Source organism: Streptopelia decaocto (assembly GCF_964273445.1).
Source record: "Streptopelia decaocto genome assembly, chromosome: 4".
Classification (NCBI taxonomy): domain Eukaryota; kingdom Metazoa; phylum Chordata; class Aves; order Columbiformes; family Columbidae; genus Streptopelia; species Streptopelia decaocto.
This window is the reverse complement of record NC_138658.1, coordinates 7,972,876-7,989,987: the sequence shown is the minus strand read 5'-3', so window position 1 is coordinate 7,989,987 and position 17,112 is coordinate 7,972,876. Positions and strand designations below refer to the sequence as shown.

The following is a 17,112-nucleotide window of genomic DNA, read 5'->3' as shown; positions in this document are numbered from 1 at the left end:
TCAAAAAGAATCTCAGCCTAGCTTTACTGTTCAAGGTGAGCAACATAAAGAAGGAAATAAATAATAAACATAAAAAGTTAAAAGTCTACTGGATTCATGATGGTCTCTCAGCAACATAGGCTCAAACCCTTCTCACGATTCTTATCTCTAGTTGTACTCAAGTCTAAAGAGCTACACAAATGTGCAAAAGAAGCAGGATTTGATTCACATCAGCTTTTACCTAATGTCCTGAAAATGTTATATCAGCCTTAATTATTAAATCAGGCACAAGTGCTCTCATTCTACCACAAATTAGAATGTATCTGTGTTGGAATGCAGAAAAATGCCAATTTTTAAATGTAAGACCACAATAAACTCCTAACAAGCTAGAAGATCTACTTTCTAGTGTAAGAGATTTCATTAATTAAAATACAAATCACATTTTGTATGTGATTTTTGCTAAATATTTCTGCTAGGTAACATTTTGCTATTTCGTTTTGGTGTGTCATATAGTACAGCCTACATGAATGAATGCTGCCATCTAGTGAAAATTTACAGCAATTTGAGAATTCAGCAAGGTCCATGCGAAAAACCTGGTTCCCCAGAACATGGCTAAGCATGGTTGCTCCTTAATTTTTTAGAGAGCTTCCCCTTCCAGCACTGAGGAATACATGCATTTGTATTCTTATTATGCACTAACATCTAACAAATAAAATAATAATAAAAAAGATGTGATCCAATTTGAAAGTTCTGCAGCTGTAGGCTCCTCAGTTTCAACAGGAGAAACTGAATGAGGTGAGAACATATGGTTTTCAGCGCCTTTAAAATTTACACTAAAAATTCATAACAAATACCAGAGATGACTGTGAGTCCATCTCCTGCAAAGGCTTTACTGAGCTTAGGAAATCCAGGGCACAAAGCATCCACTTCATTCCCAGGTACGTACATGAGATACATTCTTTTCCTATTCCTGCGGGTACAGAGGTCTGTAGGCAGAGAAAGCTGAGGACTTGACAGTGCTTGCAGGAATGGCCTGTTACAGAGGTTCCTGCAGTGCAGGACAAGGAAGATCTGGGGGAACGGTGGGTCAAAGAAACCCTTTAGCACAAAGCTTGCTCTTCTTACTCCAGGGTTATACCAGGGTCACTCAAGCTACTAAGACACGGAGTGAGATTTGCGGACTAGGGAACATCATCCATCCCCTGCACAGGTCCTCACTCACCAGGTGAGACCCCGGGGAGGAGGCAGGTATTGGATTTGTACCATTGTAAACACTTTAATGCTTGATTTTGAAGAAAAACATAGCACAGATTCAAATATAATCAAGTTACACAAACTCCAGCACTAATGGTTTTGAAGAGATGATTACCCCATGGGACTAGGCTGTCACATTGACCAAGCCCAGGATTGACTTCTGGAAACAGGAGATACTTTTTGCTTTTATCAGTAACTGCATTTAGGGAATCAGGATGTGGCCTTCCCAAAAGTATTGACAGGAGGAAGGAGGTCTCATTTTTGAGGTCTTGTTGCTACTCTCCCTGTATTTAAAAGGACCATCATGTTGTACCCTTTCTGCTAGGGGCAAGAACTCTTCAAACCATGAGGGAAGATGCTGACACCAAACTTCTCTTCCCTGCTCCCAATCAGAGAAGACAAGACAGAGGTGTCATCTTCTATCTTGGAGAGTGCTACACATGAACAGCAAGGCCAACAGGGAGGTACAAGTCAGTACAATACATACAGGAGAGACAGCAAGCACGTCTTTCATAAAGCCATGAACACTAAATCATTTAACAACTTATCTCACCTTTCCAGAGTAAAGAATTGAGTGCTTAGGGAACAATTCCAATCCTATTTTTAATTGCAATTGGCATGAATTGAGTGACCACTTCCAGAAACTTACTGTGATCACTTACAGAAAAGAGCAGAGTCTAATGATAATTGCTAGCATGAGTGATGAGCAGATAATTTATGGACAAACACTTCACGGTCTGCACTCAGCTGAGCCCTAAGGATACCATTCATCAGCACAGACAATACCAATTTCTGTACTTACTTGCAGGCATAGTCTTGTAGATCAGAAACATAATTGCACACTCCGCCATGGAGACAATACGACTCGTAGGAAGGAGGGCACCCTGCAGAGCCACCTTGCACAGGGTGTGTTGGGTATTCATTGCTGAGAACAGCAGGGGACACAGTAGCTTCTGAAACAAAGGATTTCACAAGGACATCTCAAACTTTTGGCCGCATTGGCAATGTGATCTTACAAAGGAGTTCCAGAACTTCAAGATAGCAAAGTAGATAAAAATCTCTAATTTTAACCAACTGCTTGTGGTTTACCTATTTGCTTATGTTGCTCATCAAATTTAGGCACACAGAACTTTAGATGAAAATACTAAACATGCTTGAGTCTAGATTTGCAATGAAAGACCTACAGAGGTCAGCTGCATTCTTTCTATTTAGATGTGTGAATACATCTCTGAAGGCTGTCTAGTTACTTACACTTAAATGATTTTTGCAACTTATTCAGCTTTAGGGTATGGTAAATCTCTACCATGCATAAAGTACCAGAGTCAGATGTATAGGTGAAAGGTGACTGTACTTCATGCACTTGGATCTGAGACTGAGAAATTTTTACATGCAACTTGTTCTTATGCAGATTACTTCTACTCAGCTGCCATCCAGTTGATCACACCTCTGTGTGACTGCAAATCACATTTTTTTATTGTTCCAGGCTTGCTCAGATACAGGTAACAGCATCACAGGTAAAGCAGGGAACTCTACTGAACCAATTTTACAAAGGGTTTTGTCGCCTGCTCTGAATCACATCCACTGTCACCTACATAGATGTCTAAACAAAGTAGGTTTAAAGGTAGCTCTAAAATCTCTGCACAGCATGACCTACAGCACAGACATGCCCTTACAGAAAAGGAGTGCTTTCTTGCCTACTTTGATGCTACAGCAAATCTATAGGTCAGAACCAAACATCTACGTGGCAAGGAATTTCTAGGTGTATGGCTTAGTACAAATACACCTAATCGCTCTCATACATTTGTGGGATCAGTTTTATGACTCAAATCAGTTTTATTGCAACATGACCTTCAATGACATTTGTTTTTAAAAATTTCATTTACAGGAGAACTGCCATGGCAAAAAGCCTGAATGGAAAGGGTTGAGTGATTGCAGTGAACCTCAGGTGTGACTGCATTCTGCAAAGAAAACTTCAGCTTGCTAAAAGATGTTAGTGGGCAGCAAAGAACTAAAACAGTGTGTTAACACACATGAAAACATGGAATCAGATTTACAGCTGAGGAACATAGAAGGCATTACTTCCAAGTCATGCATCATTTAAAATCATATTCCTTGAGTGACACATGAAACTACCAAAAGCTTAAGTAACTGAAAAGAGGATGGGGATCCTGGTTGGTGTTCTTTAAAAGCCATAGTTTCTTTCTGGTTTTCCACAGAAGCAGATCTGTGACAACTATACAGTATCCCTCCATCATCAGACAGTCACTTGATCTGGAGTAAAATTCACCCCATTGAAGAGGGTAGACACAGAGTGAGATGGTGAGTCACTCAGCTCCACATTTGCCGAGAATGCTGCTGTCACAGTGAGGAACTGAAATGAGGGGTGGTTAGTGCTGAGCCTTCAGCAGCTCCCTTCATTACATTGGTAACCACATTTTCTAAAGAGTTTCAGAGCCCTTTTGAAAAAAAATAGGCACTGGATCTGAAAGACTAGCTTATTCTGAAGAATTTGAGCAGATTTAAACTATGTGCAGTTCTTCTGCTAGCCTTCTGCGGAGGGAAAGAGTAAAAAAAATGGCACAGACTGAAGTTACCTACCAAAACGTTACCTCCAAAAATGTTACTTCCAAGGAGCACTTACTTCTGCTGTTGATTATAAAGGCCATTAGATAGATGTGTCTACATTTAGAGAGCAAAAATTAGCATTGGACCTTAATGTAGATATTTCCAAATTAAACTCAGATCCAGTCTCCTTTGCCCACTTCAAACCATCCTCCTAAAGCAGTGCTAAATGGATCCACAAGCTGCTCAGTATGTCACTCTACAGGGTTTCCTTAATTTCCAGGTATAACAATTTGTCCAAAAGCATAGTTCTTAGCTAAGCGCTACTTAATTTTAATTGCTCACTCTATTTACTCACTGCAGCCAGTGCCAGTTCCAGAAGCATCGTCAGTACATGAGCAAGTGAAGTTTCCTTCTGTATTTGTGCAGGTTCTGTTCTCTCCACAGGTATGGGATCCCATCTTGCACTCATCAATATCTGTCACCCAAACAGTCTGCGGTTAGAAGAATGAAATGCCTCAGGGCATCAGTTAAAAGGGCAGCAGTTGCAGCTCTGCAGTCTCCTGGCAGTGGGGAAAAACACCAAAAAACTTTCCTCTACAAATATGCCTTCATGGAAAACATAACGGAAAAGCAACAACATACTTTCTATGCCAAATAATCACAGTGGCCCCAGCCTCTCAGAGGAAGAGAGGAAGGGAGGGAAGGCTTTCTCATGAAATGTAACAAGCACAGTAGAGTTAAAGAGAAGACTTATTTTTACTAGATATATTCTCCTGGCATTGCTAGCCATAGCTTGCACCCTGCATAAGTACTTGAGTCCTGTCAGTTGGCATTCTTGCATTAAGACAGCAGAAGGGTTTGGGAGTAGGGAGTTGCCCCACCCTGCACCACCCACCTGGTCCAGCCTAAACAAAGTGTTTAGACAGAAGGGTCTAGAAAGCTACAGGTTTATCTAGTTCGTGTAAACACTTAAATGAAGTGAGCCTCTGAATTACTGGCTCCCTGATCACAACAAGAGTTTCCAGGCTCAGAGCCTGTGTTTGGACCATATATACCTCTCACCCCCCTCCTGCTGCCCACCCTTATCCCCATCCTTCCTCCACACCTTCTCTAGCACAGCCCATGGCAACAGCTCCTGCCAGGCTGGTACCCACCACTGGGACAGCAGCTGCATGGTGCTACATGCCTGGGCACCCCCCAAAGATGGGAACTTCAAAAGTGTGTGCATACCAGAGTCTGGGAGCCTCTGATTTGTTTTGTCAACTGTCAGCAGAATACATGTGCCAGATCTACTTTAGGGAAACAAAGTCACAGATCTCCCATCGCAATTTGTGTGAAATTACTCCTTAAACCACTGGGACTTTTTCTATAGTAAAATTAACAGCATCTGTCCCAAAACAGTATAGAAAATTCAGAGCACTTTTAAAAGCATAATTACAGAAACAAAACTGTTGCAGCATATTCCAAGAAATGTGATTTCAACAACACAACATGAACTTATCTTGTACCATCTGTGGATGTACTGACACATTTCTGGACACTCTGCATGCATGCAGGTGTCTAAAACTGAAGTACAAAATCACTTACCAGTTTCTGTTTTTTACAGTACCTTTCAAGTAATCAAACACAAAATTAGTATAAATTCTCTTTATCTCATAACAACGTTGCATCATTTATGAAATGCTGTGAAAGCATATCTTACTATCTTCTGGACTTAAAGACTTCAGGAAGATAACGGACTGTTTTTCAAAAATAACGGTGTAGGCACCATAGTCATTCTAGCTGAGCAACTATAGCACAGACAGTGAAAGCCCAGGGCTGCCTTGTAGGTGGTGCTGGGACAGCAAGAGGAGCTTGTCACTTCTCTGTCACTTCTGTCTGTGCTTCCAAACATCTTCAGAGACATGAGCTTTGGATCTCTGACCGCTGTAGGTAGAATGCTCTCTCGACCCTCCTGCCTCTGACATTTTCCACACCCTGCCCACAATAATGATATTGTTCTTCATTGTTCAGTGATCCTTATCTGTCATGAAGAAGCAAAGTCCAGCAAAACTATGTAAGAACTGGGTCAAATTTAATCAGCTTTGAATTAGGCTTTAAAGGAGAAAGGAAAAAGAAAAGAACAAAAGAGAAGACAAGACTCTCATAAAGGTCTGAGAAAACTGTGTGCTAGTCAAATACTGAGGGGAAGGAGCTTATTGTTCCTTCATATTTACTGCTAAAATGAATTAAAAAATAAGAAATATAGGGAATGAACTAAAGACCTGGCATTAGAGCTGGATGGGAAAATCAGTGGGTGTGATTATTAACAAGACTCTAAATGTACTCAAGCTGTCAGTGTCAACACCTTGAACCTCATGCCTATTAAACAGACCTGGAATTATTTGATGAGTATTATGACACACTCAATAACGGCTTTCGTTTATATTCATGGCAACGATTTCCAATAAAGCTCTACTGCTTCACCTCCACTCCCCTCCTCCCTTCACTCTTCCTCTCTTTCCTGCTGGAGCTACTAAAAAGAGTGCAAACACTGGGAGAACGTATCCACTGACAACTACAGGCTTTGCATATTGATCAGTTGCTGAGGTTGCCACACTTCAAACAGGAAAGAAAGAATCAAAAGGGAAGAAATAATAAATGTCAGCTGTCTGGGGGAGTCACTGTTAGGATCCACGCCCCAACCAGATTTTTCAAAAAGAATGAGAACAGCTCATTTGACAGTTTCACATCTTGATGCAAGGCTAGCCTGAATCACGTGTCTTGCTCATTCATCCTCTCCCAGCCTTCCAGACACAGCACAGCCCTCACACATACCCATACCGTAGCAATGGACTCCGTCTCCCATGTAGCCCTCCAAACATTTACAGACGTAGCCCCCTTCTGTATTGATACAGCTTGACACGTTTCGATTACAGTGGTCTATATTTATAGCGCACTCATCAACATCTGTGAGACAAAACAAGGAGACAGAACATATAGATGATGAAATCATCAGGTAAATCGGTAAAACGAAATGTTTACATCATGAATCGTCCTCAGACTATACTGTCACTTGTCGTTTGTGCATCTGAAGCAAATGGGAAGAGAAAGGCTTTGTGGTTTTTCTTGGTATGAAATTTGATGGGGATGCTCTGAAGAGCCTTAGACGGTCAACCAGCTACAGAGAGAGAGACTTACAGGTTGCACAAATACCACTCACTTCAAAAAAATCCCATTAGGAGGGAATAATCCTATTCAAAGCTAGTCTTATATTCTTAAACCCTACCCAGAAAGAAACTCTATCTTGACAAATAACACATAAGCTTAAAAAAAAATGTACCACAATTAAAAAAAAATATGCCCATTTCACCTTCCTTTTCTTTTTTCTCTTTCCATAGCAACATAAAGTCCTGTGAGTCTTCATGCTTAGCCACCAAATGATAACTTGCTCTGTCCCTAATGCCTTTCTGCCTTGGCCTTTATGAGAAAACAAAGTGCTTCCAAATATGTTGTGTGCAAGTCTGAAAATATAAAGATCATTCTGAGCGATATGTTGTCTGATTGTTGGAGTTTCTTTCTAGTGCTAGAAAGAAACAAGAGCAGCACTTATGTATATTTATATTACATGAGGAATACTAATTTGTAAGAGATTCCTTAAACACGTACTTCTAAATTGTACATCAACTATCATGTCTATGGACTGAGCTTTTATAATTAGGCAATTTTTACAAATAAATACATTATGCTTTTATTACTATTATTCTTGCTATTGCTTGTTAATATTATTAGGATTAATAGTCATTACTCAGGGGAAAATAAGGCATGTGATAATTAGCCATTTCATCTCACATGCTCTCTGCTCATTGCCCCTTTTAAAACAAGCAATACCATTGACCTTTCTGTGGTGGCTTATGCAGCAGGGCTGCCAATATGAGAAAAGATTTTCCTCTCCCCCAGTCTACAGTTTTCCAGAAGGTTGTATTAATGTATTTTATTACCATAGCATGATTTCCCCTTCCTGGTAAATCCTTTCAAACACTGGCACATAGCACCATCTTCCAGCAAAACACACTGTGCATTGACATCACATTCTAGTGCAGTGCAGTCATCTTGATCTATGGCATAAACAAAACCAAACCAAAACAAAAACAACATTAGATGCATTTGGACAGATCAAAGGAGGTAACTGCATATTCAAAACAAAACAAACCAACCAAATAAACAAAACCTAACAAGAAAACCTGAAAAAAGTTTTCCAAGGTTAATGATGACAAGTTAATCAATCGTTATGGCTGTTGTCTTTGCCTAGAGGAAGACGAAGTGCCATTTAGTATCAGGATTTCTGAATATTTTATGCAAAACCTATTGTACAATTTAATGATCTACTGTCACTGAACATCTGCAGAATTTATTGGTTTTACTGTAATTTTTTTCAGAGGAACCTAATATGCTTATAAAATCCAAGGGAGAAACTGAGACATCTTCATAAGTGTCCCAAATTAGAAATATTTTTCTCTAGACCTGGATATATCATCAAGTTTTGTTGACAAAATGAAAAAACATGGCAACAAACAATCAAACAAGCAGTCCTACCTGGCATAATTGCATAGACCCAGCTTCTTGTACGAGGGTTCAGACCATGAATGATTAGGCATCGAGCCTTTCTTCCTTTAAGGCCTATGATTTATTTTTGTTATATAAACCTATTCAGAACCTCACAGTAAATAGAAGGAGGGCAATCATCAGACTCTACCTGATACCATTATTTCAGCCATCAACAAAATGCTCATTTTTTCCTTTTCTGCACTGTCTGTATTCTTGAATATCCCACCGCTTTGTGTGCTATGGGGTAAGGTCTCTGGTGTTGGCATTGGCACTACCTCCTTGTGCACAGAGACACTTCCTGAAAAACACAAGAAAAAAGTGACACAGACTATTTAAATCTACTGAACTAACTTTCTGATTTTCCACCGCTTGTTGACTTTCCAATAATCATGGTGGTTTCCTCCCACACTAACTTGTTTCTGGCCACAAATTATTCCTAAGACCACTGTGCATATCTCTTACTGCTAATATGCCAAGGGAAAAATTACAATGGGCAGACAACAGGTTATTCACCCAGGACAACAATCTAATGTTTTCATTCTTCTGAGAAACTGTCATCCATTATTTAGAGCAAGGTGAATCCTTTTCCAGGATCCTCAAGGGTTTGGGAGCAGTCTTTTTTGGAACTGGAGGATTGTACCTCTTGTTGTGTTGGAAACATTCAAAGCATGGCAGGTTTTTCCATCTTGAGTTTTCCCAAATCCTGGATGGCACATGCAATGGGCAACTCCAAAATTGTTTTCACAGATCTGATCACAGCCTCCATTCTCATAAAGGCAAGGATTTGCCCCTAATGCAGAAAAACAGGCAACTTAACAAGCTGCTTCTTCAGTCAACATCTCCTTTTAGCTGTTCAGAGTTGAAGCAGTTGGAAAAAGAATGAGGACTGACAAAAACTAGAACATCCTTAATTTAGTTTTTTTTAATTAAAAACAGATGCATATAGTAAAGCATAGGCATTATCACCTGGCCTCTGGCAGGAAAGCAGATTCATATACTCTCCATCTAATGTATGTATTACACTTTAAAAAGTTTCCTTTATTTTTACTCCTTTAATATTTAGAGTGCTATCATTCCCTGCAAGAACATTACAAGGGCATAGAGAACCTGTGATTACCTTCTCTCAATCCTGGTCTATTGAATTACTTGTTTTCTGCTTACAGGGAGATTGTTCCCAACAGAAAATCAAATTATTTGATCCAAAACTAATAAATCTTACAAAATCTTTCTCCATGTCATTTGTTATTATTTGTGTGTGTGTGAAGGGTGCTGATAAACTAAGATAAATAGGAATTAGAAGACTATGGTAGCCTTGTGGCCATTGATCAGCCTCTATTCTTGGGCATGATCATAAATATACAAAATCTGTTAGCTTTCCTGGGACACGTGCCCAGATGATGCTTTCAATAAATGCCAGTCTGACTATGCAAGGCCTTTTAAAGAGCCTGTTTCTGAGAAGATAATCCTCTCCCCAAGGACATCTATTCTACTGATATCAGTGAACAAGAAGAGGCTGGAAGGGAATGACTGCTCAATTTTTGCAGTATACCTGGTTTCGCCAAAGGATGAACTACAACCATTGATGAAGGTCTCAGCATGCTGCCTCGAAGACGTACCCTATTTTGGCCGGTCTTCTTGTCCACTCTCATTAGTGATGGCCTAGCCCAGTCAGAAAACCAAAGGTGATCCTCAAACACTGCTACATCAAAAGGGTGGCCTACAAAGAAATTAGATTTCTCATTTCCAGATCTGTGCAACATACACAAGAAACCAAGTAAACAAAAGCACTATCTGTGTACAGGTCTACTTCTAACACGGTGGCATAGCCATAGCCACTTCTCCACTTTGATGTCTTATAGGGAGTGTTAAGTGTCCATGAATGATGGACCACAGGCACACATTACTTTTGCTCTTAGCAGAGGGGGCTATGACACTTGACAGGCTCAGTACAGTCTCTGTACTGTTGGTGACCTCAAACCAAGTCAGTTCACAGGATGCTTCTACCTCATCATTTCTTGAAACAGTATTGAGACCAGCCTTTCAGAATTGGAATCCCACCCTCTTACTCCAGTAAGTGGCCCAGCACAGAGCTGCTGAGGTACACAGCTCCTTCTGTGTTCTTCACATAACAAGGAGAGGAGTTCATGGCATGTATTATCCTGTATAACTGTACCAGCACAGGGCAGTCTGGGAGCTACAGACACTGTAGCCAATGACTCATGGTAGGACTCTAAAGCCAGTGTTTGGTCTCTGCAAGTGCCAAAAGTACACACAAGTGTAATGCAGTGCTCCACATGTACACATAAACATGCACAGACATTCACTAGCCAACTCATTACAGTGCAAAATTGAAGAGAGGGATAAATTCTCCTCACTTCACTCAACTAGCAGCAGTAGGCTGTGACTAGTTAGTTACTGTCTGTCAGGTAGCAAACTAACAATAACAGTTAACACAAACCACAGGATGCAGCAGATCATTCAGGTAGCTTCCTCTCTTTTTACTGATTACAACAGGAACCTGGACAGCAGCTTAGAGCAGGCACCAAACACTTACATGACTAACAGTAGGCGAGAGAAATCCCACCACAAGTTCAGGCTACAGCAGTTTTTCCTTAATAGCACAACATTATCTTCACTAGGAAAATGCAGAACCCTAGTTTGACTTCCAGAGAGAAGCTCAGCAATTCAGAATCCAAAGGACACTTTCATATATAATGGCAGACACACTACAGGTATGAAGATTTTTGCAAAATCATTCTGACTCTTCAATATCTCTGTCATGATAGAAAATTGTCATTAGTCCGTATTCTTTCTATACATGTAGAAATCTCCTGCCTTCAAGCCAGCGTTTGGGCAAGCTTTTTGCAATGGAAGATGAGAATACACACTGTTCTTCCATGGATGTTCACCTGGTTTCAGAGAGATGCTTCCTCATCCTTACACACAGTCTGTATATGCACCTCACTTTGTATTACTGCAGTCTGAGCTCCTCTGCAAGGTATGTTCTGTAGACACGTGATTTTACGATCTGTGTTCTTGGCTTTTTATTATTTTTTTTTATAGACCTCAACTAAGTGATGTTTAATTTCAGTAATACAATTGGGATCCCAAAAGGTAGCAGTTTAAAAAATAAAAAATAATAATAATAAAAATAAACTGAAAAAAACACTCCTGCATAACAAAAGTTCTAAGACACTGTTCGAGTGTTCTTAAAAGTTAAGCTGAAGAGTATATTGTTATTCTATTAGCACTTGACTACCTCCATTAAACCATGTTTAATCACTGGGCATGATTCTTAGGTTTTCTTTCCATTAAATTTGAGCAACTAGCCCAAAATCTAAACATTTACTCACAACTTAAGGATCTATAGCTTGCACGATCAACAAACACCACCTTGCTTTGACAAGCTATTTCCTAACTTCTTAACTTATAAATACATTAAGGTTTAAAAATAAAAGTGTAGTGTCATAAATGGAGATAGCAGGAACTGAAAAATGAATAATCACATGAACCTTTTCCACAACAGTGCAAACCCAACTCATTGTATAAACAAAATGAATAGTTGTGCTGTTCACTGCCTTGGATGGGTGCTTACAGGCTGTTTGACTTACAACTGAAAACGGGGTTAGCAGAAGAGCAGAAATTATTCTACCTATTTTGCATGCAGCTAAACTGAATGAATTCTCAGTACAGAGGCACTAGAGGGAGCTGCTGTAATAAAAATTCATGTCCCGTCCTCCAGTGTACAGCTGTCCGAGAAGCTGAATTCTGGTCTCACTAGCAGCATTAGCAAAACATCAGGATATCAAGTCGCTCTGCCTCTGTAACTTCATACCCCTACAGCAGGGGTGTCAAACTCATTTTCACTGGGGGCCACATCAGCCTCACAGTTGCCTTCAAAGGGCTGAATGTAATTTTAGGACCATATAAATGTAGGAGTTGTTGCATTTATATAAATGTAGTAGGTGCATTTATTTAAATGTATTCGTTACATTTATATAAATGTAGGAGTTGTTACATTTACGCAGTCCTAAAATTACATTTCACCCATTGAAGGCAACCGTGAGGCTGTTGTGGCCCCCAGTGAAAATAAGTTTGACACCCCTGCCCTACAGGTGTGCATTTCATCTCTTTCACTTCTTTCCATACAGATGCTGATGTCCTTTTCTCCCACCTCCAAACAGACATGTCATTGCTCCAACCTACAGCCTTTCCCATACCCTGTGCTCCTAGCTGTCTTCCTCTGTTTTCTCCCTATAAGACATTGTCTCATTGTTTGTGGAGAACTGAAATGAAACTTTCAACAGGGTTCAAGGTCCTCCTTTGCAGATCACTTGCAAGGTGGAGCACACAGCAGAATATGTGCAGCAGGGAAAAAGAGAAGAATGCTGAGAAGTCACTCTGCTCATGGCTTTTGATGTCTTATGAACTGGAGAATACTGTCCCCTCCAAGACCTCACTCTGCTCACCTTCAAATAAGTGGGAAGGCATCTGTCTTAGGAGATCAACACAAGCCTTCCCAGAGTGCAGACCAGAACAGCAGCTGATTAACAGAGTAACCGTAAAGTCTTTACCCATGGCAGTCATGTTATTGAGCCTCATTCATGTATAGAGTCCTCATTCTGCCCATATTTTTCATGCACACCTACCAAATGGTACCCAGAGGGACTTCATGCACAGAGGGAAGTGTCCACTCCAGAAACTAATTTGCCATGAATGAGATTCTTAAACACATGGTACATGTGGTGCAACATCAGTTCCTCATTGCTAGTACTTCTGTTGTCGTGCTCCAGAACAACACAGTTACTGTCAAACAATAGAAAACTCATCTATAACAAGTACCAACATATTGCATAAGTCATTTTTCCATTCAGTGTCTATTACGCATTAAGAAACGTTCCTGTGCAGATGCAGATTCTTTGCTCAAAGACGTTAACAGCCAAAGTTAATTCTCTTCCAGCCTACGTCAATGTAACTCACTGGTGTAACAAACACAGCAAACCCTGAATTACACTAAGCGGTCACGCATGGAACAAGCAAATCACATTTTTAACTTTTTCCTTCTTTGCATTTTTCTGTGAAGGCAGAGAAGTTCTCTGTACAATGCAAAGTGGCTGAACTGTAAAAGGAGAGAGTGTTACAAAGGTGCTCTTTTGCTAAAATGAATAAATAAAAGTCAACTGAGTAACTGAAGAACTAAGTGATGCCATTAACCTCAACACATAGTTGCAAGGGATATACAGCACAGCTGCTGGCTGGTAATTCACATGGACATATGCAGATACACACAGACATTGGCAAGCAGCAGTAGGTAATTATCAACCCCAAAGCCTCACCTACATCATTCTGTGCAAGAATGCGACGACCAGAACCATCCAGGTTTGCACTCTCAACCACCGACTGCTTAGCATCACACCAGTAAACCTTATCGGCTAAGTAGTCGAGGGCTATTCCACTGGGCCACACCAGGCCTGTGCTGGCTATAACCTGGCGATCGATGCCTTCTAATGAAGAGCTCTCAATCCGGGGATTGACCCCCATGTCAGTCCAGAATAATCTCCTTTAGAAAACAAAATGCATACAGGAAGTCAGTGAGTAAATATTTGTTCTCCTCTCTTCTGTTCTTTCAGAGCAGAAAAATTAGATCAGAGCAATACAAGCCTGAGGCACATGAGAAAAAGTGCAGCTTCAAGCAAATATGTTGGCTGCCAATCTTTTCACACTTGCTATAAACTCCAGGTGATTACATGGGGACTTACACAGAACCTCCACTCCGTTGGCACAAAACCTTTGAAAAACAGCTCCTCCTGTATACGCTAACTGCCAACTCTTCATAGCTGCTTTCGGCATTTTCCTTAGACTAACAATAGCAGTTTAACAAACCCAGACAACAGAAGACAATGCATTAGTGAGCCCCTTGTCTAAAGAAGGGTGTAACAAAGCAAAACTGAAACCAAAATTATCCACCACCCATGGAAAACAAGCAAGGGTCCTCAGGTTATTTTGGGTTTGGAAAACAAGTCAGTATCAGGCCCAGACTCTTCTTTTAATAGAATCATGGGTCTCTCTCTGGGGTTCTGAGTGTTACTCACTGATTGCTCACTGTTTTTCAAAGAACAGACAGTACAAGATGGCCACTTAAAATGGAGATAGCCAAACCCACAAACTTCTGAAGCCTGGGCTACAGTCTTCCCAGGCATCAGCTGCTTTTGTCAGGTTTACTGAAATAACTCACAGATTCACTTAGCTTTATTTATATGAGCAGTTTTGCTGTAGCCAATGCAGGGATCAGTATTCTCTGTGGTCTTAACTGTGTCTCAGATTTCTCTTTAACACTGACTTTACAATTACAGACATTGCTATAATGTCTGTTCCTCCTTCCACCAGTAACTTTCTAATAAGGAAGGTCTCAGTGATGTTTCCTCCTCCCTTTCCCCTTGTAGCCCTTGCTACTAATAAATAAACTCTTTGAACTTACTTGTTCTTAAAAGTTTTCCTGCCAGATGCCTCTACCATATTCAACCTCTACTGAAATATTCTTTTAGGTCTTTTATGCACAGAGTGAAGCCAACAAAATGCCCTCCACAACTCAACTTCATTCATCAGTACATACTTATGGCAGCGTATGAGCACCAAAAAAGGAAAAACCAACATATTCAAAACCATCCTAATACAGAAATATTGACTGAAATCTATGGGGCTTTGCCATTGATTAAAATGACCAGAATTTTATCAATAGGTTAAACATTCAAAACTCCTTTGATCATCTCAGCACTAGACAAGAAGATATAAGGTGCATTTATATCAACTCTCCATGACAGTAGATTTGGTTTAGTTTTGTCAGAAACGGAAACATAGACCAAAAAAAAAATCCTTTGTAAGCAGCACTGGTTAAAAGTGACTACTTTTCACACTAATAGATATGGAACCATCAAAGTTTCTAGTGTGGTGTTTACAATTGGCAGGGTAAATTCAGTCACTTGTGGTTTACTTTAGCTTAAACTGCATACAACATCTTCAATGCTTCTTGTATTTTTTTAAATCTATGTGAAAAATGAATACATCCCAATCCACAAAAGAAATCCATCAATACAACATTGCATTTCACACAACTCTGCAAAGCCTAACCTATCCTAACATGAGACTAATGCACTTTTGATGACCAAAAAGGCAAGGCTGGCATGGTCATTTTTAAAAACCCTCCCCAAGTATTACACAATTAACCTGGTTTATCACTCCTTACTGTGCAAATGGGTGAATGGCAATCCCTCGTGGCTGGGAGATATCCTTCCAGATGATCATTTTTCTGTGCATTCCATTCATATTGCTCCTTTCAAGGCATGCCTTCCTGCAACACACACAACACTAAGTCCTTCCTGCTATCTTTTTAATTGCCTTCTCAGGCAGAACATACTAAGTTTTTGCACTGCTTTAGTTTAACACAAAACTGTAATGAATAACTTCACAATGACAGGAAATAATCCTGCTGATGTGGGATGTCTAGTTGTTTTATCAACAAATAATTCAAGTTATAGCCTCATTATCTGGTCCAGGGCAAGGTGATAAAATACCTGCTGCTCTGCAGGAGATATGAAGTTCTCCTTTTTTGGGCAAATAACAAGTTGGAAGTATGATCACTAACAGATTAATAGACCCAGTTTTGGGTCACTTCCAATCCCTAACATTCTGTGATTCTGTGATGAATGGTAGCTTTAAAGGGAGTCAGGAGGAAAACAAACTCCTAAGTGAATGGCATTATGAAATGTATAAGGAATTTTTTTTAAAAATAGTACTTTTATATAGATTTTTTCATCCAGAAATCACCAAGCAATTCATATATCATGTTTATTTTACAGGAAAGAATGAAGCTAAGGTTCTTATGATCACTCCTAAAATCTATGGCAGAGTCAAGTATAGAACCTATATCACCAGTTTCTCAATCTGATTTCTTTCCAGAAAATAGTACTTATTGCTACAAACTTCACCTTGTCGAACAAATATCAGCCTCTACCTGAAAGGAAGCCTACAGCCTTCCATGCCTACCTGGACCTGCAGAGAAAGGCCACACAAAGAGGGTAGGAGCAATATATTCATGCAAATATGGAATACAAACAAGAAAACCCAGTGAGTGAGAAGGGAGTGGCAGATACAAATCCACAGCTTCACCCTTGACTTGTCTTATGGAGATGAGCACCATAATCTCCCATTTCACAAGAAACACTGGCATATTTATACAAGAGCTCAATTGTGTAGACAAGATTGTAACTAATAGCATGGAAGTGGACTTGCAGCATATTTAAAAGGGAGAAGAAAGGTAATCTGTACATTCAAAACCTATTTTTATGACTAATAAAATATGGGTCATACTGAATCATGCCCACTCTTCAGGGAGTGTTCATTATGTGTTCAGATCCGACACTGCCTTTTCACCAAAAGTCTTTTTTGTTTCTCTCTGCATTTAAGTTTAGGTACCAGCTGAAATGTGAAGTCATATTGTTTGCTAGTGACCATTCCTCTTTTATCAGAGATAATTGACAAATGCTCTCCATTAGCTCAAAGGGGAACGATTCTAGCTGTCAGCAATGCTGACTTTTGTCCAAGATGTACTTGGTGCAGTGATATTCATTATTTGTAAGTATATACAAAGTTATACCTATATATACATACCTACAGTGTTCGTAAATAAATATGAGCATATAGATATATATATTCACATGCGTATGTGCA

General features: G+C 39.9%; 1 protein-coding gene across 1 annotated transcript in view; it reads right to left on the bottom strand.

Annotated features, from left to right (window-relative positions):
• The window catches only part of EGF (epidermal growth factor), a 61,229-nt gene that overhangs the window by 12,119 nt on the left and 31,998 nt on the right, over window positions 1–17,112 (bottom strand). The window contains exons 13-21 of the mRNA XM_082051024.1: window positions 15,629–15,733; window positions 13,722–13,945; window positions 9,935–10,102; window positions 9,026–9,175; window positions 8,534–8,683; window positions 7,779–7,895; window positions 6,622–6,747; window positions 4,154–4,273; window positions 2,036–2,186 (exon numbers count right to left, since the gene is read on the bottom strand). Coding sequence (XP_081907150.1) covers window positions 2,036–2,186; window positions 4,154–4,273; window positions 6,622–6,747; window positions 7,779–7,895; window positions 8,534–8,683; window positions 9,026–9,175; window positions 9,935–10,102; window positions 13,722–13,945; window positions 15,629–15,733 — 1,311 coding nt within the window. The remainder of the gene's footprint in view (window positions 1–2,035; window positions 2,187–4,153; window positions 4,274–6,621; window positions 6,748–7,778; window positions 7,896–8,533; window positions 8,684–9,025; window positions 9,176–9,934; window positions 10,103–13,721; window positions 13,946–15,628; window positions 15,734–17,112) is intronic.